Raw genomic sequence first — 22514 nt, 5'->3', positions numbered from 1 at the left:
TTTGGTTGGTAGGCTCTTAATTATTGCCTCAGTTTCAGAGCCTGTTATTGGTCTATTCAGGGGTTCAACTTCTTCCTGGTTTAGTCTTGGGAGGGTGTATGTTTCGAGGAATTTATCCATTTCTTCTATATTTTCTAGTTTCTTTGCATAGAGGTGTTTATGTTATTCTCTGATGGTAGTTTGTATTTCTGTGGGATCGGTGGTGATATCCCCTTTATCACTTTTATTGCATCTATTTGATTCTTCTCTCTTTTCTTCTTTATTAGTCTTGCTAGTGGTCTATCAATTTTGTTGATCTTTTCAAAAAACCAGCTCCTGGATTCATTGATTTTTTTGAAGGGTTTTTTGTGTGTCTATCTCCTTCAGTTCTGCTCTGATCTTAGTTATTTCTTGCCTTCTGCTAGCTTTTGAATGTGTTTGCTCTTGCTTTTCTAGTTCCTTTAATTGTGATGTTAGGGTGTCAATTTTAGATCTTTCCTGCTTTCTCTTGTGGGCATTTAGTGCTATAAATTTCCCTCTACACACTGCTTTAAATGTGTCCCAGAGATTCTGGTATGTTGTGTCTTTGTTCTCATTGGTTTCAAAGAACATCTTTATTTCTGCCTTCATTTCATTATGTACCCAGTAGTCATTCAGGAGCAGGTTGTGCAGTTTCCATGTAGTTGAGCAGTTTTGAATGAGTTTCTTAATCCTTAGTTCTAGTTTGATTGCACTGTGGTCTGAGAGACAGTTTGTTATAATTTCTGTTCTTTTACATTTGCTGAGGAGTGCTTTACTTCCAACTATGTGGTCAATTTTGGAATAAGTGTGATGTGGTGCTGAGAAGAATGTATATTCTGTTGATTTGGGGTGGAGAGTTCTATATAGATGTCCATTAGGTCCACTTGGTGCAGAGCTGAGTTCAATTCCTGGATATCCTTGTTAACTTTCTGTCTTGTTGAACTGTCTAATGTTGACAGTGGGGTGTTAAAGTCTCCCATTATTATTGTGTAGGAGTCTAAGTCTCTTTGTAGGTCTCTAAAGACTTGCTTTATGAATCTGGGTTCTCCTGTATTGGGTGCATATATATTTAGGATAGTTAGCTCTTCTTATTGAATTGATCCCTTTACCATTATGTAATGGCCTTCTTTGTCTCTTTTGATCTTTGTTGGTTTAAAGTCTGTTTTATCAGAGACTAAGGTTGCAACCCCTGCTTTTTTTTGTTTTTCATTTTCTTGGTAGATCTTCCTCTATCTCTTTATTTTGAGCCTGTTGTGTCTCTGCACATGAGATGGGTCTCCTGAATACAGCACACTGATGGGTCTTGACTCTTTATCCAATTTGCCAGTCTGTGTCTTTTAATTGGGGCATTTAGCCCATTTACATTTAAGGTTAATATTATTATGTGTGAATTGATCTTGTCATTATGATGTTAGTTGGTTATTTTGCTCGTTAGTTGATGCAGTTCCTTCCTAGCATCAATGGTCTTTACAATTTGGCATGTTTTTGCAGTGGCTGATACCGGTTGTTCCTCTCCATGTTTAGTGCTTCCTTCAGGAGCTCTTGTAAGGCAGGCCTGGTGGTGACAAAATCGCTCAGCATTGCTTGTCTGTAAAGGATTTTATTTCTCCTTCACTTATGAAGCTTAGTTTGGCTGGATATGAAATTCTGGGCTGAAAATTCTTTTCTTTAAGAATGTTGAATATTCGTCCCCACTCTCTTCTGGCTTGTAGAGTTTCTGCTGAGAGATCCGCTGTTAGTCTGATGGGCTTCCCTTTGTGGGTAACCTGACCTTTCTCTCTGGCTGCCCTTAACATTTTTTCCTTCATTTCAACTTGGGTGAATCTGACAATTATGTGTCTTGGAGTTGTTCTTCTTGAGGAATATCTTTGTGGCGTTCTCTGTATTTCCTGAATTTGAATTTTGGCCTGCCTTGCTAGGTTGGGGAAGTTCTCCTGGATAATATCCTGAAGAGTGTTTTCTAACTTTGTTCCATTCTCCCCATCACTTTCAGGTACACCAATCAGACGTAGATTTGGTCTTTTCACGTAGTCCCATATTTCCTGGAGGCTGTGTTCGTTTCTTTTTACTCTTTTTTCTCTAAACTTCTCGCTTCATTTCATTCATTTGATCTTCATCACTAATACCCTTTCTTCCACTTGATCGAATTGGCTACTGAAGCTTGTGCATGTGTCACATGGTTCTCCTGCCACGGTTTTCAGCTCTATCAGGTCATAAACGCTGTTTATTCTAGTTAGCCATTTGTCTAATCTTTTTTCAAGGTTTTTAGCTTGTTTGCGATGGGTTTGAACATCTTTCTTTAGCTCAGAGAAGTCTGTTATTACTGATCGTCTGAAGCCTTCTTCTCTCAACTCATCAAAGTCATTCTCCATCCAGCTTTGTTCCATTGCTGGCGAGGAGCTGCGTTCCTTTGGAGGAGAAGAGGCGCTCTGATTTTTAGAATTTTCAGCTTTTCTGCTCTGGTTTCTCCCCATCTTTGTGGTTTTATCTACCTTTGGTCTTTGATGATGGTGACGTACACATGGGGTTTTGGTGTGGATGTCCTTTGTTTGTTAGGTTTCCTTCTAACAGTCAGGACCCTCAGCTGCAGGTCTGTTGGAGTTTGCTGGAGGTCCACTCCAGACCCTGTTTGCCTGGGTATCACCAGCGGAGGCTGCAGAACAGCAAATATTGCAGAACGGCAAATGTTGCTCCCTGATCCTTCCTCTGGAAGCTTCGTCTCAGAGGGGCACCCGGCCATATGAGGTGTCAGTCAGCCCCTACTGGGAGGTACCTCCCAGTTAGGCTACTCGGGGGTCAGGGACCCACTTGAGGAGGCAGTCTGTCTGTTCTCAGATCTCAAACTCTGTGCTGGGAAAACCACTACTCTCTTCAAAGCTGTCAGACAGGGACGTTTAAGTCTGCAGAAGTTTCTGCTGCCTTTTTTTCAGCTATGTCCTGCCCCGAGAGGTGGAGTCTACAGAGGCAGGCAGGCCTCCTTGAGCTGTGGTGGGCTCCACCCTGTTCGAGCTTCCTGGCTGCTTTGTTTATCTACTCAAGCCTCAGCAATGGCAGACGCTCCTCCCCCAGCCTCACTGCTGCCTTGCAGTTCGATCTCAGACTGCTGTGCTAGCAGTGAGCAAGGCTCCATGGGTGTGGGACCCTCCGAGCCAGGTGCAGGATATAATCTCCTGGTGTGCCGTTTGCTAAGACCATTGGAAAAGCACAGTATTGGGGTGGGAGTGTCCTGATTTTCCAGGTACCACCTGTCATGGCTTCCCTTGGCTAGGAAAGGGAATTCCCCAACCCCATCACCTGGGTGAGGCGATGCCCTGCCTTGCTTTGGCTCATGCTCCATGGGCTGCACCCACTGTCCAACAAGCCCCAGTGAAATGAACCCGGTACCTCAGTTGGAAATGCAGAAGTCACCCATCTTCTGTGTCACTCACGCTGGGAGCTGTAGACTGGAGCTGTTCCTATTTGGCCATCTTGGAACCTACTCTCCTCTAATTTTGTATTTTTAGTAGAGATGGGGTTTCTCCATATTGGTCAGGCTGAAAATGTTTTTCCTAAGTGTAAGGAGAAATGAATTTTAAGAGAATTTAAGCTGTTTTTTCTTAATGGGAAAAAAATGAGAATGTACTAAAAATTTGTCTCTTTTCTTCCTGCCTTCATCCTTCCCCAAGCCATTCCTCACACCAAGGTGGGATATTTGGATCTGACCATGGTAACTATGATTTCCCTGTTTTCCTCAGCCTTTTATGTACCTGGCATAAGAGAATTTGGTGTAGTGGTACATACGTGGAGACTGGGGCCAACTAGCTTGTTAGAGTAGAAAGCCCAGTGCATGTGGAATCAATTACTCTTCTGTCCATATCTCTGCAGACCCCAAATGAGTGGCAGAAACAGAAAATTTTTCAGTATGCTAACCAAAGATGAGCTGGATTTCTGTGGGAACTGAATTTAGGGTAGTGCATCTTGTGGTGTTAGCATCATGAAGGGAAATGACTCAGCTTAAGTCACGTTCAATGGACATTGTTCATTCATTTCACAAAAATGAACGTGACAGACACTAGGCAGGAGCTGGGGATGGGGGATGCGTGTGGGTTATAATGGTAAGCAAAAACTGAAAGTATGAATGTTAGTACAGTGAAAGTATGAATTGAAGGCAGTAATGTGTGGGATCAGAGAGAGTTTTCCTGGAAAAGGTATTTGAGCTGAGATCTAAAACCTTGCTACTCAAGGCCAGGCACGGTGGCTTACACCTGTAATCCCAGCATTTTGCGAGGCTGAGGCAGGTGGATCACCTGAGGTCAGGAGCTCAAGACCAGGCTGGCCAAATGGCAAAACCCCATCTCTACTAAAAATACAAAAAAATTAGCCAGGCATGGTTGTGTATGCATGTAATCCAACTACTCAGGACACTGAGGCAGGAGAATCACTTGAACCCAGGAGGTGGAGTTGCAGTGAGCCAAGATCATGCCACTTCACTCCAGCCTGGGCAATAGAGTGAGACTCTGTCTCAAAAAATAAATAAATAAAATAAAATAAAACTTTGTTACTCAAAATATGATTCATGGACAGTTTGCTTGAGCATCACCTAAGAGTTTAGTAGAAATTCAGATTCACAGATCCCACCCCAGACCTACCAAATCAGGCCCTGCATTTTAATAAGATCTCCAGGTGATTTGTGTGTGCATTAAAGTTTGAGAAGTGCTGATCTAAAGCCTCAATAGGAGTTGAAGTGAAAGGGTTGGGAGAACTGGAATGTTCTAGGCAGAGGACAGAATATATACAAAGGCTGTGTCTGTGGGGGAGCTTGTGTTACTGCAGGACCTGTGAAAAAAGTCTGGGGCCCAGAGATGGAGTGGGGCAAGGTGTTATGTGAGCCAAGCTTAGAGAGGATCATAGGAATCAGGCATGCAGGTCTTTTCATGATTTTGCCCCTTGTAGCTTGAAAACAAGCTTCCTGCCAGCCGAAGAGACACATGGAAACCAGTTAAAAGAAAAAGTCAGTAGTCCAGACAAAAACTGAAGGTAGCTGGGATTAGGATCATCTTAGTGGAAATCAAGATAGTGGAATTCGTTTGAGAAATATGTAAGCAGGGGTAAGAAGTGGGTTAGCAAAGGTAATCCCTGGGTTTTTAGCTTGTACAATGATATGCCATTCATTGAAATAGGGGATTTCCTAAGGGGACCAAATTTGCGATTTCAAGTTCCAGTTTGGACATACTGAGTTTGACGTTCCTTTGAAACCTCCAGGAGTACCTATCAGACATGCAGTTGTGTACACATATCTGTAGCTTAAAGGAAAGGTCTAGAGTGGAAACAAGAATGAGTGAGTATTCTGCATGTATGTGATAATTGAAATAGCAACCATAGATACAATTGCCTGAGTAGAAAGTATAGAATCAGAAGAGGGTTTGGGACTATTCCCTGAGGAATTGTAATAAAATGATCTGATGAAAGATGGTAAGCCTGCAAATAAGGCAGAGAAGGACTAGTAGGTAACAAGGAAGCTAAAGAGTATGGTGTCATGGCAGCCAAGGAAGGAGGATAGTTTCAAGAGGACAATAGAGTCAGCATTGCCAAAAGTCCAGAGAAAGTTTGAAAAATGTTTGATAATTTGGTGGAGATTATTGGTAACCTTTTGAAAAGCTTTTTTGTTTTTGGTTTTTTTTTTTGAGACGGAGTCTCACTCTTTCGCCCAGGCAGGAGTGCAGTGGCGTTATCCCTGCTCACTGCAAGCTCCGTCTCCCAGGTTCACACCATTCTCCTGTCTCAGCCTCCTGAGTAGCTGGGACTACAGGTGCCCACCACCGCCCCCGGCTAATTTTTTGTATTTTTAGTAGAGACGGGATTTCACCATGTTAGCCAGGATGGTCTCGATCTCCTGACCTCGTGATCCACCCGCCTCGGTCTCCCAAAGTGCTGGGATTACAGGTATGAGCCACCGCGCCCGGCCTGAAGAGCTTTTTTAATGGACTAATACAGATGTGACCCAGTATGAAGGGAGTAGAAAAGTGAGTAGAGGGAAGGGTGAGAAAAGGAGTCAGCTATAATCGATTTTTTAAATCTTTTTTTTGAGACGGTTTCTCACTCTGTCGCCGAGGCTGTAGTGCAGTGGCACAATGTCGGCTCACTGCCACCTCCGCCTCCCAGGTTCGAGCAAGCAATTCTCCTGCCTCAGCCTCTGGAGTAGCTAGAACTGCAGGCCAACCAACTCCCTGCTAATTTTTGTATTTTTAGTCAAGATGGGGTTTCACCATGTTGGCCAGGCTGGTCTCAAACTCCTGACCTCAGGTGATCCACCCGCCTCGGCCTCCCAAAGTGCTGGGATTACAGGCGTGAGCCACCGCACCTGGCCAATTTTTAAAATCTTATTTAGTAAATTTATTGAGTACCTGTTATATACCAAGCAATGAGAATGTACAAATGAAAGAGCAAGTTCAATAATAATGATATGGGCCTAACTTGCTATGGGAGTAATTAGTGGAGTGTTTAAATAAAGAAACTATATGGTGGGGGTGTGGGGGGGTCAAATATGTACCTGGAGAATTTGAGTGGAAGACAGAAAAGTTACAGATACAGCTTCCCAAAAGTGAGTGATAACTTGAGCTGATTCTTCAAAAATTTGCCTGATAATAAGAGGAACTAGGACAGAGCTCAGAAAGTACAAATCAAGAAGCCCTGAGAAGGGAGTGAATTCAGGAAACTGGACATTTCAGGTTTGCCTCAGCATTGCGTGAGGTTGAGGGACAAGAGAGAGAAGATGAGGATGGATTGTGAATGATCTCAAATGTGTTTTGCAGGTTTTTGGAGGTATTTGGATTCACCCTAAGAATTGGGGGGAGCCAGTGAAGGATTTTCAGCCAGGAGAGTGACAAAAGCAAATTTGGATTTCAGAACAGTTTTTCTGGAGATGTGAAAAAGGAGGGGTTGGAGGGAGGTAAAACTAGAGGCATGGAGGATTAGGAGGCAATTGTAATAGTAATCCAGACAGGAGGTGACAACTGTCTGATCGAGTGCTGTAGCATAGGGGATGAAGAAGAGGAGACTGGCTCATGAGGTATTGAAGAGAAAGTGTCAATAAGTTCTGTTTACTAATTGTACATGGGAGAAGAGGGAAGAGTCAAGAATATCTCTCAAATTTTTGGCTGCTGGCTGGATAATGGCACTGCTTATTAGGACAGGAAGAGACAGGGCTTGGGAGTGGAGCATCCAGTACAGAAATCTAGATTTGAGAATCTTGACTTAATTGATTCAGACACTTGGTCCCACAGGTGACCCCTAAACTGCTGCTCCATAGTATGTGATAATGATTATGATAAAGAGATGATCTACATTAATTGCACCTCATTTATCAAGAGGAATCATTAAAAGAATGCTTATTTGTTTTTTTGTTTTTTGGGGGTTTTTTTGTTTGTTTTTTTGCTTTTTTTTTTGAGATTGAGTCTTGCTCCATAGCCCAGGCTGGAATACAGTGGAGCGATCTCGGCTCACTGCAACCTCCGTCTCCCAGGTTCAAGTGATTCTTCTGCCTCAGCCTCCCAAATAGCTGGGACTACAGGCACATGCCACCAAGCCCAGCTAATTTTTGTATTTTTAGTAGATATGGGGTTTCGCCATGTTGGCCAGGCTGGTCTCGAACCCCTGACCTGAGGTCATCCACCCATCTCGGCCTCCCAAAGTGCTGGGATTACAGCATGAGCCATTGTGCCCAGCAAAGAATGCTTATTTGAATCATGCTGGTTATTCGGTAAATTCTGAGACTGAAATTTTAAATGGATAAAGCCCGTCATGTTTAATGGCTATGAAACATAACGGGTTTTGTTTCATATAAAGTATGTCATAATGTAGTGAAATGCTTTAGTGGTATCATGACTTCCTCTTTAAAAACTTCCTGCGGTCGTGCACGGTGTCTCATGCCTGTAATCCCAGCACTTTGGAAGGCCGAGATGGGTGGATCACAAGGTCAAGAGATCAAGAGATTGAGACCATCCTGGCCAACATGGTGAAACCCTGTCTCTACTAAAAATAGAAAAATTAGCTGGGCATGGTGGTGTGCACCTGTAGTCCCAGCTACTCAGGAGGCTGAGGCAAGAGAATCACTTGAACCTGGGAGGCGGAGGTTGTGGTGAGCTGAGATCGTGCCCCTACACTCCAGCCTAGCGACACAGTGAGACTCTGTCTCAAAAAAAAAAAAAAAAAAAACTTCCTGCTTACTCATCTGTGAGTATGTTCATACACACACATGCATATGCGTGTTTGAGAAAAGATATATTATCATAATTCTTCATCATTCTGGTTATAAATTAAAAGAATCTAGCTCATATTCTCTTTGACTCATGGCATCTATGAAAAGCATTTTTGAATTTTATGGTTAAATTTGAATGTTATTTTTGGTGGGCCATTTTTCCCCATGGTAATTATAGGAAAAAAAATCTTTCTATATAAACATAGCCATTGTTTTTATTATCTTTGCTTTCTGAGTTTCTTCTGCCAGCAAAATAAGAAAGGAGGAAAACACCTACATGATTTTAAACATGAAAATATATGGAGGAAAAATACTTAAACTGCATCATGTTATCGTAGAATCTTATTTTTTTGTTATTTATAATGAAGGATTTGATACTCTACTCATAAACAATTTAAGAATGCTATTGTGGCTGGGCATGGTGACTCACGCCTATAGTCCCAGCACTTTGGGAAGCCAAGGGAGGTGGATCACCTGACATCAGGAGTTTGAGACCAGCCTGGCCAACATGGTGAAAGTCTCTACTAAAAATATAAAAATTAGCCGGGTGTAGTGGCGTGCACCTGTAGTCCCAGCTACTCAGGAGGCTGAGACAAGAGAATTTCTTGAACCCAGGAGGTGGAGGTTGCAGTGAGCCGAGATGGCACCACTGCACTACAGCCTGGGCGACAAAGAGAGACTCCATCTCAAAAAAAAAAAAAAAAAAAAAAAAAAAAAAGAATGTCATTCTTCCTGGAGATTTTTATGCCACAGTTTTTCAACTGTATCCAGTTATATAATCTTTATCATGGGTTAAATATTTTTTATTAATTTCATAGATCTAATTGATGTTAGATTGGCTTCCTATATTATTGTTAGGAAATCATTTTTCATCCAGTAAAACAATGGAACCAGATTTTTAAAATACATGATAGATCTTTGTCTGCTAAGTTTTTTAAAAAAAGTATTAAATATATTTTTCACTCAGCTGCCTGAAAATGAAAATCTTTTATCCCTTTTAAAACTACATCTGAAAATATCTAATTTTTTTCTTTGGGGTTTGTTGAACAGTGTGAAAGATAACTATAGATCTTTGCCCTATTCATTTAGCATGTTGTGTAAAAGATTCTTGTTGAATTTGATATGGAACAGATAATGAGGATGGATCCCTTACTCTGAATGCCCTTCGAAGTGTAATGGCACAGTTTACAAAAGAAGTAATGGCTACTTGTTTTCCCTTTTGAGTTTGCAGGGAATTTTATGCAGCAAGTTGGTGTTATGTTCATTTGGAGTACTGGGAATATCATGCACTTGTAGGCTTTTTGGTTTAATATTAGAAGAGAGAGCACTAATTCTATATCACTACCTGTTACCCATTTTATCCCCTACTCCCAGATAATTTTGGTTAGTATTTTTATATTAATTAAGATCCATCTGGTGCAGTGTCTCATACAGCATTAGGAAGTAGATCAGCATATAGCACTAGGAAGTAGATCCTTCTTTGAGGAATCGATGGTTTGTGTTTTCTTAATCATATAAGAAGTGAAACATAGAAGGAAATTTTTGTACAGATTCCATTTGTCCTAGCTGTATACTACCCACTAATGGCTTCAAAATTAGTAGATTTCTCTAGAAATTATAATAAACATTAAAAACAAAGACAGACAGTAGACTTGTAGCCTCAGCTGTCTTTTCCAAGGTGACTGAATTAATCATTTGGATATTTCAGTTGATAGCTACATGGTATTTTTCAAGTCTTCTGATAAAAATGCAATTTCCAATTTGGTCTCAAGAAGAAAAAGCAAAGTCCTCTATAAAATCTTATCCCCAAAGCTGAAGGCTCTTTCTTTGAGAAAAAGATGTATGTTTTCTCCTGAGGGACAAACAAGTCTTAACTCAGCAAATTTAGTTTGGAGGACAAAATTTCATATGACATTTTTTGATTATATCCTAGTCATACTTTTAAGTAAATCAGACTTGATCAGATGAGTATATTCCTACAAGGATACATCATCCACTGTTCAGAAGACAGAAAATTGTCATTTTTTCCTTCAGGATCAACAGCCTATGTTTTCAAAATGTTAGGAATTGAAAATGAATTCTTTGTTGTGGTCCTGTGACAGCCCCATCTGGGTGAGTCTACAGTTCCTTTTTCTGTTTCCCTAATGGATCCATCCATTCCTTAGTCAACATTGGCTTTTGATCTTAAAAAATGAACCAAATTTAGAGCAAAACTCTGAGTCACTTCTGAAAGGCAGTCATCCTCTTTGTCAAGATTCTCAGATGAACTCTGTGACTATCCGAGTCCTTTGTGCTGATGGCAAACTTAGTGTAAAGCCTCCCACTCTTTGGCCAACACTCTTCTAGTCCTCCCATTTTGGTAATTCGTCAGCCCCAGAAAGGCGTCCATCCAGCAAGCCTCCTGCCTTACACTGCCTGCTCCCTGTGTCTGGGCCTCCTTTACCCAACTTACATTCTGTGGTCCATCGTTACATCCATGGTCTTGTCCCTTTCTCCCTCTGTTGTCCTCACCTAGAAAAATGCCAACCTGGGTTAAATCTGTTTCTCTGGCTCCTTCACGCCTACACCCAAGGGGCTGGATTTGACTAGACAGCCATCTTGGCTGGTCTCACCATAAATTTATTTACACAAAGCTCCATGGGCACTCAGCACTGTCTATCCAGCCCATTTATCGAGTAGTTATCCCCTCACTCTCCTGTGTCATCAGTGCTCTCTTTATGCTTGCTCTTTCCATCAGCACACATTTGTGATATATTTCTCATCTTCATAAATGAAAACCTCATTTGGCCCCTCATCCCTTTCCAGCTCCTGTCTCATTGCTCTTCTCCCCATTTATAGCAAAAGTCTTCTAAAAAAAAGAGTTGCTTAGATTCACTGTCTTTATTTCTTCACTTTGCATTCTTCTGAGTGCTATCCAATCAAGCATTCATCCTCACTCTTCCATTCATGTCAGGGTCCCAAGGACTCATCTCGGTCTACCTATATGTGGCACTTGATCCTGGTGATCACTCCTTCCTCCTGGAAGCTCTTTCCTCACTTGACTTCTGGGCCAGTAGTCTTCAACCTCAAGGGCCACCAGTCACCTTTCCTGCTCCTGTCTTCTAAAGTCTCTGCAACTCTTCTCTCGTTTGGCTCCTTCCTAGTGATCATAGACCCATGGATAAAAAGATCTACATGCCAGTAACTCCCAAATTTATATTTCTAGACCCAGCCTCTCCACAGAAATCTAGAATCATATATTTCCAATTGTATTAATGACTGTTCCCCTTGAAATTCTAATAGGCATCTCAAACATAACATGTCCAAAATTTATTCTTTACCACTTCTCCATAAAAAATTGCGTCAGCGTAGCTACATCATAACACAGCACATTGCTTAGCTTTATTTTTCTTCCTAACCCTTGTCACCTAGCGTTACATCACATATCTACATATTTACTTTTCCCCTTCACCCACTAGAGTGTAACCATGATAGCAGGGCCTCTTGTTTATTCACTCCTTGAGGTAGGCAGAACAACCATTGCTCTCAAAAATGTTTATGTCTTCATCCCCAGAATCTATGAAAATGTTTCCTTGCATAGCAAAGGGGGCTTTGCAAATGTGATTAAGTTAAGGCTTTTTTTTTTTTTTTTTTTTTTTTTAAGAGACAGAGTCTCACTCTATTGCCCAGGCTAGAAGTACAGTGGCTCAATGTCGGCTCACTGCAACCTCTGCCTCCCAGGTTCAAGCGATTCTCCTGCCTCAGCCTCCTGAGTAGCTGGGACTACAGGTGCATGCCGCCACACCTGGCTAATTTCTTTTGTATTTTAGTAGAGACAGGGTTTCACCATGTTGCCCAGGCTGGTCTCAAATTCTTGAGCTCAGGCAATCCGCCCACTTCGGCCTCCCAAAGTGCTACGATTACAGGCGTGAGCCACCATGCCCGGCCAAGTTAAGGCTCTTGAGATGGGGAGGTTATCCTGGATTATCTGGCCGGGTCCCATATAATCACAAGGGTCCTTATAGGGAAAGAGGGATTCAGGAGAATTAGAGAAGATATAACAATTGAAGCAGTTATTGGAGTGATGCAGCCATGGGTTAAGGAATGTGGACAGCCTCTAGAAGCTGGAAAGGCAAGGAATGGATTCTCTCCTAGAGCCTTCAGAAGGAATGCAGCTTACTGACACCTTGTTTTTAGCCCCGTTAATCCTGTTTTGGACTTGCGATCTCCAAAACTATAAGACAATAAATCTATGTTGTTTTAAACCACTAAGTTTGTGGTAATTTGTTATAGCAGCAGTAGGAAATGAACACAGTCCTGTATCTCTGGCACCTGGAATTTTGCCTGGCACATAGGTGCTAAATAAAATAATTTTGCTTGAACAAATGGCATGTATTCATTATCTTAGATCTTATGTAGAGATTATTGAAGTTTCCAATCCCTACTCTAAATTTTATCATTGAAAATAAATGATATATTCTTTCTTTGAAAAATATTTGCATTTATTTTTGTCCAAGGCAAAAGGCTTTTTTTGTTGTTATTCTAGTCTATTTCAGGAAGACGTTTTATACATACGTGTATGTGTGTGTGTGTGTGTGGTGATTTAAAAATCTCAGAACATCAGGAATAAAAAGGGCTTTAAAAGGCATTCAGTTGAATTTTCTGATTTGATGTTTGTATATCTTTCACAATATCTCTGACAAATGACCTTCCCAAGTTTATTTTAGAACCTTCAACAATGGGAAACTCACTTTGGCTTAGATATTTTCTGCCTTTTATGTGTTTTGTTCTCTACTTACAGAATTAAACCAAGAGTAGAAATGTTAGTTGTAAACCAAAACTAACTTATTTTAACCAACTGATTGAATGTATATCTACAGTTCAAGTCACTGATTATCTTTACATGTGAAATGCCTACTTTTGCACTCACATTTCTCAGAAAAATCCTTATGTTATTCAGCCAGAAGCTATCAAGTATGCCTTTAGGGGATAAAAATCTACCAGTGATTTGCAGTTAGATAATATATGCTTGCATTGCTTCCTCACTGTACCTCTGAGAAGGCATTTAAGATTGTAATTTTTAGCAGAAAATGGCATTAGTTTAGGGGGTGATATTTCGCTCCAAATACTATCAAATTACTAATACTTAATTTTTTGTGATTGGCTCAGCTGATGCAGGACAGTCAATTAAATTCAGTTCAACAAATGTGGAGCTTTGTCTATGTCTCATGTGCTATGCCAAGCACCTGAGATGATAAAGTTATTGACCCCACATGAAGGGTTCATAATCTAATGGGGAATACAGATATGTAAACACAAATATAATAAGGAGTGAGAAATCCTCTACTGATGGCACGAAGTCTTGTGGGAGTGAAATGGCACTAGTGATTAATTCTGACTCGCCAGCCCAGAGGGTGGGTGGTGGAAAGGGTGGTAGTAGAAGGAGAGAAGAGGAAAGGAGGAAGGGGAGTAGATATAATGTATGAACTTTCCCATGTAGTTGAGCGTCACAGTATTTTGAATGTTCCTTTGTTAATTATGTAAATAATAATAGTTTAGATGTGTGGACCATGGTTATGTTGTTGAATGGTTAATTTTCTAATAAAAATGTGTTTGGAAATGCCAAAATTTTCAGTTTTCATTGATGCATTAAAACAATTCATCCTCAAAAATAAGTGACAAATGAAGATGTATGCATTAAAATTAACCATGATGTTTAAAGAACCTGTTAAGAGTCATTTGTCCCCAGGATGTGATATGTTTTATATTCAGTTCTCAGGACTTTCATAGTTCTTTGCATCAGTCAGATCTGTATCTTTTACTCCATTTCATTTGTTCAGGCAAAAGGTGAGGTCTTTTGACCCATACAGATAAGGATTTCTCAGCCCTTAGATTCATTCTTTGCTGTTGGTGAGGCTGCATTTCCCATCTTCGAGATGGCAATCATGGGGTTATCCAAAGAAGAACTTAAGGGTAGTGATTGCCCTGCCATCCTTTTTGATAAAGTACTTCCCCAGAGTATTGTAAGCTCCATGAAGGAAGATACCATGTCTGACTTGTTCTTTGCTATAGTTCTAATGCCTACCATAGGAGGTCCTCATTTGTAGGATCAATCAATGACTGTATTACTATTGCTTCACTGTATCACACAGTGTTAGCAATAGGAGTAAGAGGTGGGAAATGAGAACATGATATAATTTCTTCTTTTTATGAACTACCAAAGCATTTGTTTTTTCTGCAGTCTTACAATCATGTGTTTGCTTATGTTTTGTCTGCTTGTTTATTTCATGCTCATTCAGCAGTGCCAGAGATGAGCCAGGCATTGTGGGGGATTTGGGCCCTGCCCAGTCTGAATTCTCTCATCACAACAGAGAATCCTTGAGAGCGGGCATCATACCATATGTATACTTATCATTGTATGATAATATGTATAGATAGATGCTCAGTAAGTATTTACTCAAAACTGAATATTAGCACCTTTGAAATAGAGTATCTCAATGTGCTGAGAGAAGCAGGTACTACAGACTCACTTGCTGGACTTCTATCAGCCAAGAATCTTAAACACCATGTTTTTCCTTTTGTACCTTTTTAATAAAAATTTATGAATGGAATGTATTGAACCTCCCCCACGCTGTGCATCTCGCTCTTCTCGTGTATGAACAGGATGTAAAGACAGTTGGTTGGCAGAAAGGTATCTTCTAATACCTAGGTTTCAATACCTTTGAGAGACAGAGAGAGATGTCAGTTGGCTAATGTTGTAGGATGGAGAGCTGGCACCCTTTTTTCTCTCCGCCCATATGCTTTTCCCTTTTTTCTTTCATTTCCTATGTCATATGATAATAGTGTATTTTTTGCTGGTCCCAAACAAGAAAACCTATTGGAGCTCTTTTATTGCTTAGATTGTCTATGGTCTTAAATTATCTTTGCCAATTTTCCTATTGTCCTTTCTATACTGACGACCTTGACTGCAAACCTCCAGAGTTCAATGACTGATTTGTTAATTAGATTGGGGCCTTTTTCCAAGAAGGGCTGAAGCTGTTATTACAATATGATTAACAATATTTGTGGCCATGTATATACATACTTAGGTATGTTGTGATCCATATTTTTTCAAAAAAACTGTCTTGGTTATAGATAATTTGGTTTCCATCTGTGAGAGCAGTAATAAAATCTGTATACAGCTGGGCGCGGTGGCTCACCCCTGTAATCCCAGCACTTTGGGAGGCCGAGGCGGGCAGATCACGAGGTCAGGAGATCGAGACCATCCTGGCTAACATGGTGAAACCCTGTCTCTACTGAAAATACAAAAAATTAGCTGGAGGTGGTGGCGGGCGCCTGTAGTCCCAGCTACTCGGGAGGCTGAGGCAGGAGAATGGCGTGAACCCGGGAAGCAGAGCTTGCAGTGAGCTGAGATTGCACCACTGCACTCCAGCCTGGGCGACAGAGCAAGACTCCGTCTCAAAAAAAAAAAAAAAAAAAAATCTGTATATAAGTGGTTAACATTTTCAAAAATATTCAAGCTTCTACTAAGTACTAGAAATGATCCAACAGATACAGTGATGAGAAGAGTAAACATACTAGTCTAGTGAGGGAGACAGACAATAGACAAGCAGCAAATATATAAATACAAATTCTGGTCAGTTACAGAGGAAAGCATCAGGATGCCAGGCTGGAGAATGGAAGGTCCAGCTTCAGTAGGGTAGTCAGGACAAGCACTACATTTCTGAAGATGGGACAGTTAAGCTGAAGTTTGGAGGTCAAGAAGGATGCAGTCATGCTAGGATGGCAGAGAAAGCCATTGCAGGCAGAGCAGAAGCAATGTTTTTTGTTTGTTTGTTTGTTTTTTAAAGCCTATTCTTTGAGCAGGATCTATTTGTTTGGGGGTGAGGATGGTTGTGGAGCATGGACATCCATATTTTGTTCCCAGCGAGTGAGGTCTAGGATCAGGAATGCAGACTATGATCATGAGTCAAGATTTCTTAGAGAATCCTTTGTATTTCCATACTCACCTCTACAGTGCTCCCATTTTAGTCCTTGCTATCAGCTCAGTAGCTGCAGACCCATGTAGATAACTGCTGTATGTTGTCTTCCTAGTTCCTTTAGCTCAGAGCATGAATAGGTGGTTGGTCCATAGATGCTTCTAAGTATGACTGAGTAGCATTAAAAATCCTTTATGTTAACTTGATCTTTCAGGATCTGTGATTGTTAGGAGCCTTTCTTCTGAACGTTTTCAGTACAGTTTTAGCTTTTTTCTGTCATAAGGAGTTGAGTAATTCAAAGTGATACTAACAGGATCATTTTGAGGATGTGGTTTGGTTTCGTTTTGTTTTGTTTTGTTTTTAAGAGACAGAGTTTCTCACTCTGTAGCCCAGGCTGGAGTGCAGTGGTGCCATCATAGTTCACTGCAGCCTCAAACTCCTGGGCTCTAGCCATTCTCCAGCCTCAGCCTCCTGAGTAGCTAGAAGTACAGGCACACACTAGCATGCCTGTCTAAGTTTTTTATTTTTTTATTTTTTGTAGAGCTGGGGTCTCCCTATGTTGCCCATGCTGATCTCAAACTCTTGGCCTCAAGCAATCCTCCCGTTTTCGCCTCTTAACACTTTGGGATTACAGGCATGAACCACTATGCCCAGCCGTTTATGATCCATTCTGAGTTAATTTTGTAGATGGTGTGAGGTAGAGACCCAAATTCATTGTTTTGAATGTGGATATTGGGTTTTCCCCACACCATTTGTTAAAAAGATAATTCTTTCCTGATTAAATTGTTTTGGCAACCTTGTCAAAAATCAACTGACCATAAATGGAAGGGTTTATTTCTGCACTCTCAGTTTTGTCTCTTTGATTTATATGTATGTCAGTGCCACACTGTCTTAATTACTATAGTTTTACAATAAGTTTTGAAATTTGGAAGTATGAGCCCTTCACATTTTTTTCATCAATATTATTTTAGCTGTTATGGGTTTCTTGCATTTCCATATGAGTTTTAGGATCAACTTATCAACCTCTGCAAAAAAGATAAATGGGATTTTGATAGGGTTTGCACTGAATCTGCATATCAGTGTGGGGAGTATTGCCATCTTAATAATATTAAGGTTTTTGATTCATAAATTTGGGATATGGGATGTTTATTTGTTTAGATCTTTTATTTCTTTCAATGATGGTTTGTATAATAGCTCCCAGTACACAAGTCTTACGTTTCTTTTTTTTTTTTTTTTTTTTTGAAACATGGCCTTGGTCTGTCACCCGGGCTGGAGTGAAGTGGCGTGATCTTGGCTCACTGCAACCTCTGCCTCCCAGGTTCAAGTGATTCTTTTGCCTCAGCCTCCCAAGTAGCTGGGATTACAGGCATGCACCACCACATCCGGCTAATTTTTGTATTTTTAGTGGAGACTTTCACCATGTTGGCCAGGCTGGTCTCAAACTCCTGGCCTCAGGTGATCCGCCCGCCTTGGCCTCCCAAAGTTGCTGGGATTACAGGCTTGAGCCACCACACCCAGCCTTACATTTCTTTTGTTAACTTTTTTCATAAATATTTTTTATGCAATTCCATTGTAAATGGAATTATTTTCTTAATTTTATTTTTGGATTGTTCATTGCCATATGGAAGGCTTTCTGTTTTTCTATTGTGGTAACATATACATAATGTAAAATTTATCATTTTAACCATTCTTAAGTATACAATTCACTGGCATTAAGTATACTCACAGTATTCAGTGTTTTATAACCATCATCACTATCTATTTCCAGAATTTTTTCATCATCCCAAGTAGAAACTCTGTACTCCTTGAACAATAACTCCCCATTTCCCCTACCTCCAGCCCCTGGTAACCTCTCTGTACTTTTCGTCTCTAGGAATTTACCTATTCTAGGCGCCTCATATAAGTGCAATCACACAGTGTTTGTCCTTCTGTGTCTGGCTCATTTTACTTAGCATGTTTTCAAGATGTATCCATGTTATAACATGTATCAGAATTCCATTCCTTTTTATGGCTGAATTATATTTCATTGTATGTTTATACCACATTTTGTGTATACGTTCATCTATCATTGTTTCTAGCTTTTGGCTATTGTGAATAATGTTGCTATGAACATTGCTGTACAAGTATCCAGTTGAGTCCCTGCTTTCGGAGTTCTCCTGGATGTATATGTAAGAGTAGAATTGCTGGATCATATGGTAATTTTATGTTTAATTTTGGGGGTAACTAACAGCCAAACTATTTTCCAAAGCAGCTGAACCATTTTACATTCCTACTAGCAATGGAAAAGTGTTTCAATTTCTCCACATTCTCACCAACACTTGTTATTTTTAATTTTTTTGATAATAGTCATCCTAATAGATATGAATATTGTTTTTAAATTAAGAATTAAACTGCATCTAACAATCTTCTTAATGGTAGATCCCTCAGATCAGTGTATGAAAAGTGTGTTTCATTGAAAAGAAAGTTAAGGAAATTGTCTCTATTCACTGTTAGCTTTGTTTCCTTATTATAAGAATTATAAAAATTCCTTATTTAATTACAGTAATTTCCATAACTTTTTATAGTTGAGGATAAATCTTCAGTGTAAGCCTGGGCTTTTTAGAAGAGGAAATTTTAAACTTTTATATATATCATTTTAAAGTTTGGGAAATATAACTCTTCCTACATTTTCTGTGACATTAAAGACAACAGAAACCAGTGGTAGAACTCTGCCAGACAAGGGCGAAGAGGCCTGTGGATATTTCTTGAACCCTTCCTTAATGTCACCAGAATGTTCGCCAACAACCACAAAAAAGAAAACAGAAGACATGAGTGACCTCCCCTGCGAAAGTCAAAGGAGCATACCTCTCGCTCTGACTGATGCTTTAGAGCATATTATGGAACAACTCAATGTTTTGACACAGGTGGGCATGACACAGGTTGCATGCGTTGCACTTGGGGGTGAAATACACAAAACAATTCTGGATACAGCAAGTTGCAGAACTAGCAGAGCAGGGGAAATTTTTCTGTACTAGCAAAGCAAACTCAAGGTGGCAGTGCCCTAAACAAGATCTTGTGGAGATAAGCTCAGAGCCTATGCATTTGTGTGTGCACATGCACACACACAAACACACACGCACAGCTTAAGCCATTTGTAAGAAAATATTTAGAGCATAAGAAAAATGTATTGGGAGTAACCATTTCTGGTTAGTATGAAATATTGCCAATGTTTATAGTTTTTTACTTTGAAAATGTTCTCACTGTCCAGTATTTACCTTCTCTTATCCCAAAGCCTCTTACATTGATGCAGTGATCTTCCAGGCATGATGGTTTTGCATTCCCATGTTAGAATATTATCCACTTTTTTGAGGCCAGTTTACCTTTGCAAAGAAAAATACAATGGATCTTAAATAATATATCAAAATTCTTGGTTACAAGGTATAGACAGAATTTAAGGGAAGTGGTATGTTGAAATGGATACACCAAAGGTTTCTCTTCCAACTCTGTTGATTCATTGTTCCCTTTGAATAAGTCTTCTCTTGTTCCTCTTTGATGTGTAGAATGAAAATACTAGATACTAATATTTGTCAGAGTGGACAGTAGCAAGTTATATAAAAAGATGGTAAAATGGTAAAATATGAACTACAGAGATGTCAATTGCTTGTCCAGAAAAATATTTCAAATAGAAATAGCTTTTGCATAGAAATCACCCAACTGGTTCTCAACCCTGACTGTACATTATAATCATTAGGGCAGCTAAAAAATGTACATATACCTGGTTTTCACCTCCAGAGAGTCCATTTCCATAGGTCTGGGATAAGGCCGTAGCATCAGTCTTTTAAGAACCCCCGTATGATTCTGTTTTACAGCCAGTGTTGAAAACCACTAATTTAAGTGAATATTTTTATCCTGTAGATATCACCTCAGGGCCTTTGGAGGCATCTGACAGATTGTGAGAAAGAGCCATGTGAGAACTTGGAGTCATCATATGATTTGCTCAATGAAAATCATTAAAAATCACTCACTTTCATTTTGTAATATTGTACTAGACGTGACTTTCTCTGTATTTATCAGACATCTCTTTTCCTTAAAGGCCATTGCTCTCTTCCCTTCATGTCAAATTTAGTTGTAGTTGGTTTGTTTCCCGTATTGCCATAACTTCCTCACCCAAACTGTTACCTTTCAACATCGAGTTCTCATTAGGGTCCCTCCCAAGTGAATCTTTCCATTCCCTGTTCTTTCAGTTTCATGACCTATTTCTCCTCCTTTTCATCAGATTCAAAGCTAAATAAATCACTTTAAGCTGTATTGAATTTCTCTATGATTTTTAATTTTTAGGGGATGGATTCATCTTACATATTAAAAAGGTTAGAAGCAGGCACAACACACTTGCAAAAGGGGAGCAGTGAATCTGTGGGCAAGCAGCAAGTAAAATAAATGTGTTCTGATTTACTTTAATTACAGATGACTTAACATCACCTAACTAAGTGGAGGGTGTTTATCGTTACTGAACTATAATTAGAAATAAATTTAAATGAAATTATGTTTTAGATGGTAGACAGATGGAGTTAACCAGTGTTAAAGGTGTTAATAATAAATGTATAAATAACTTTTAGCATTTGGAACTGTGATAATGTATAAAAGTGTCTGAAGGGCTGGGCACAATGGCTCACACCTATAATCCCAGCACTTTGGGCAGCCGAGGCAGAAGGATTGCTTGAGCCCAAGAGTTCAAGACCAACCTGGGCAATATGGTGAGACCCCATTTCTTCTTTTATTTTTTATTATATAGAGACAGGGTCTCGCTATGTTGTCTAGGCTCGTCTGAAACTCCTGGGCTCAAGCGATTCGCCCAGCTCGGCCTCCCAAAGTGCTAAGACCCCATTTCTACAACAACAACAACAACAACAACAACAAGTTAATTAGCTGAGCAGGGTGTCACGCACCTATGGTCACAGCTACCCAGGAGACTGAGGTGGGAAGATCACTTGAGCCCACGAGGCAGAGGTTGCAGGGAGCTAAGATCAAGCCATTACACTCCAGCCTGGGTGGCAGACTAAGACCCTGTCTCAAAAAAAAGTGTGTAATAAAATGCTTGGCACATAGTAATAAAATGCTTAGCACAGAGTGGCCTCTGGCACTCAATAAATGGTAGACTGTATTAACAGTATCACCATGATTTTTAATTAGTAATGATCTATAGATAGTATAAAATATGAAGGCAAAAGCTATTAAATAATATCTTTAAAAATTGGTTACATTCAAAAGATGGTAGGGATTCAATTTTTTATCTTGAAACTGGTTGACTAAAATACCAAGCAAGTGTCATGCCTTTCCTGTATGAACTCTACCATTAGGTAACCAAATAGTAGATGAGGAAAATGTCTCTTACTTATTAGTTATCCCAACTAACAAAATGTTTTAATGATAGAATTAGAATATCATCATTTGCAGTCTCCAGGAATTAATAGATATAGACATTGAGTCACTATGACATTCATGAGAAATGACCAAATTTTATTAATCTGCCTTCTAATCAGAGAATAGGCCACTACCTGTAGTCTTTCCAAGGCATCTAACCTGATCAAGCCTTTGGATCCAACAGCCAACTTAGAGAATATACAGAAGATGGAAGAACAGGCTGAGCTGCACCCTGAGTGTGCAGTTTCTGAGCTTGTCAAATGGCCTGAGCTTATCAACAGAGAAATTGTAAAGAAAAGAGAGGGAGAGGGTGGGTACCTGTAGATTAAGAGAGACTTTAAGTGACACATTAATTCTTGACATGGGAAAGAAAATTATAGTGTCTAGGGATGTACATCTGAGAAATAAAACCATAAAGAAACACAAGAAAGCAATCATTGTAAAAGTCAGGATAGTGGCTGTTACAGAGGGCGGGCAAGGAGGTCATGTGGTAGGCACATGGAAGGCTCCTCTGGTGGCTGGCAGAGTCTAGTTCTTGCTATGGGTGATGGTTTTGAGGATGTATTTCTTATAAGAATCCATTAAATAACACATGTACCTTGTGTGGGTTCCTGAATAATCTATGTTTCATTTTATAATAAAAAATTTAAAAAAAAAGATACAAAAGAATGAAGGCAGAGTAGCCAATATCACAAAAAATTAGATTCCCCAAGTTTAACATATATATAAAACATATGTATAAAACATATGTTAACATTTAATATATATATGTATATGTGTTTGTATATATATTCTGGATGTGTTCTAACTCCTTCAGCTAATAAGTGAGTACAGGATTATTCAAACCATGTGTGTCCAACACTAGCGTAAGCATTTTACATGCATTATTTTATTCAATCCTCCTAACAACTCCACGAGGT

General features: G+C 39.8%; 1 protein-coding gene and 1 long non-coding RNA gene across 30 annotated transcripts in view; one reads left to right on the top strand and one right to left on the bottom strand.

The window, feature by feature from the left end:
* POC1B (POC1 centriolar protein B) overlaps positions 1-22514 on the top strand; it is a 169795-nt gene that overhangs the window by 81477 nt on the left and 65804 nt on the right. For 10 of the 29 annotated variants that reach the window (XM_055237364.2, XM_055237357.2, XM_063615159.1 and 7 more), the window contains one exon: positions 18879-19097. The exons of 12 other annotated variants lie outside the window; for them this stretch is intronic. In XM_055237364.2, coding sequence (XP_055093339.1) covers positions 18879-19097 — 219 coding nt within the window. Of the gene's footprint in view, positions 1-18878; positions 20482-22514 lie in introns of those variants that run through there. 7 more of the 29 variants (XM_063615160.1, XM_063615157.1, XM_063615171.1 and 4 more) reach the window with 3 other exon arrangements.
* LOC134732205 (uncharacterized) lies at positions 14785-19510 on the bottom strand. The gene is made up of 2 exons (XR_010115142.1): positions 19449-19510; positions 14785-14934 (listed from the first exon to the last, which is right to left on the bottom strand). It is a non-coding gene; the product is annotated as an uncharacterized lncRNA (long non-coding RNA).

Source organism: Symphalangus syndactylus, chromosome 13, assembly GCF_028878055.3.
Source record: "Symphalangus syndactylus isolate Jambi chromosome 13, NHGRI_mSymSyn1-v2.1_pri, whole genome shotgun sequence".
Taxonomy (NCBI): Eukaryota; Metazoa; Chordata; class Mammalia; order Primates; family Hylobatidae; genus Symphalangus; species Symphalangus syndactylus.
The sequence above is the reverse complement of the archived record's forward strand: the minus strand, read 5'-3'. Positions and strand labels throughout refer to the sequence as shown.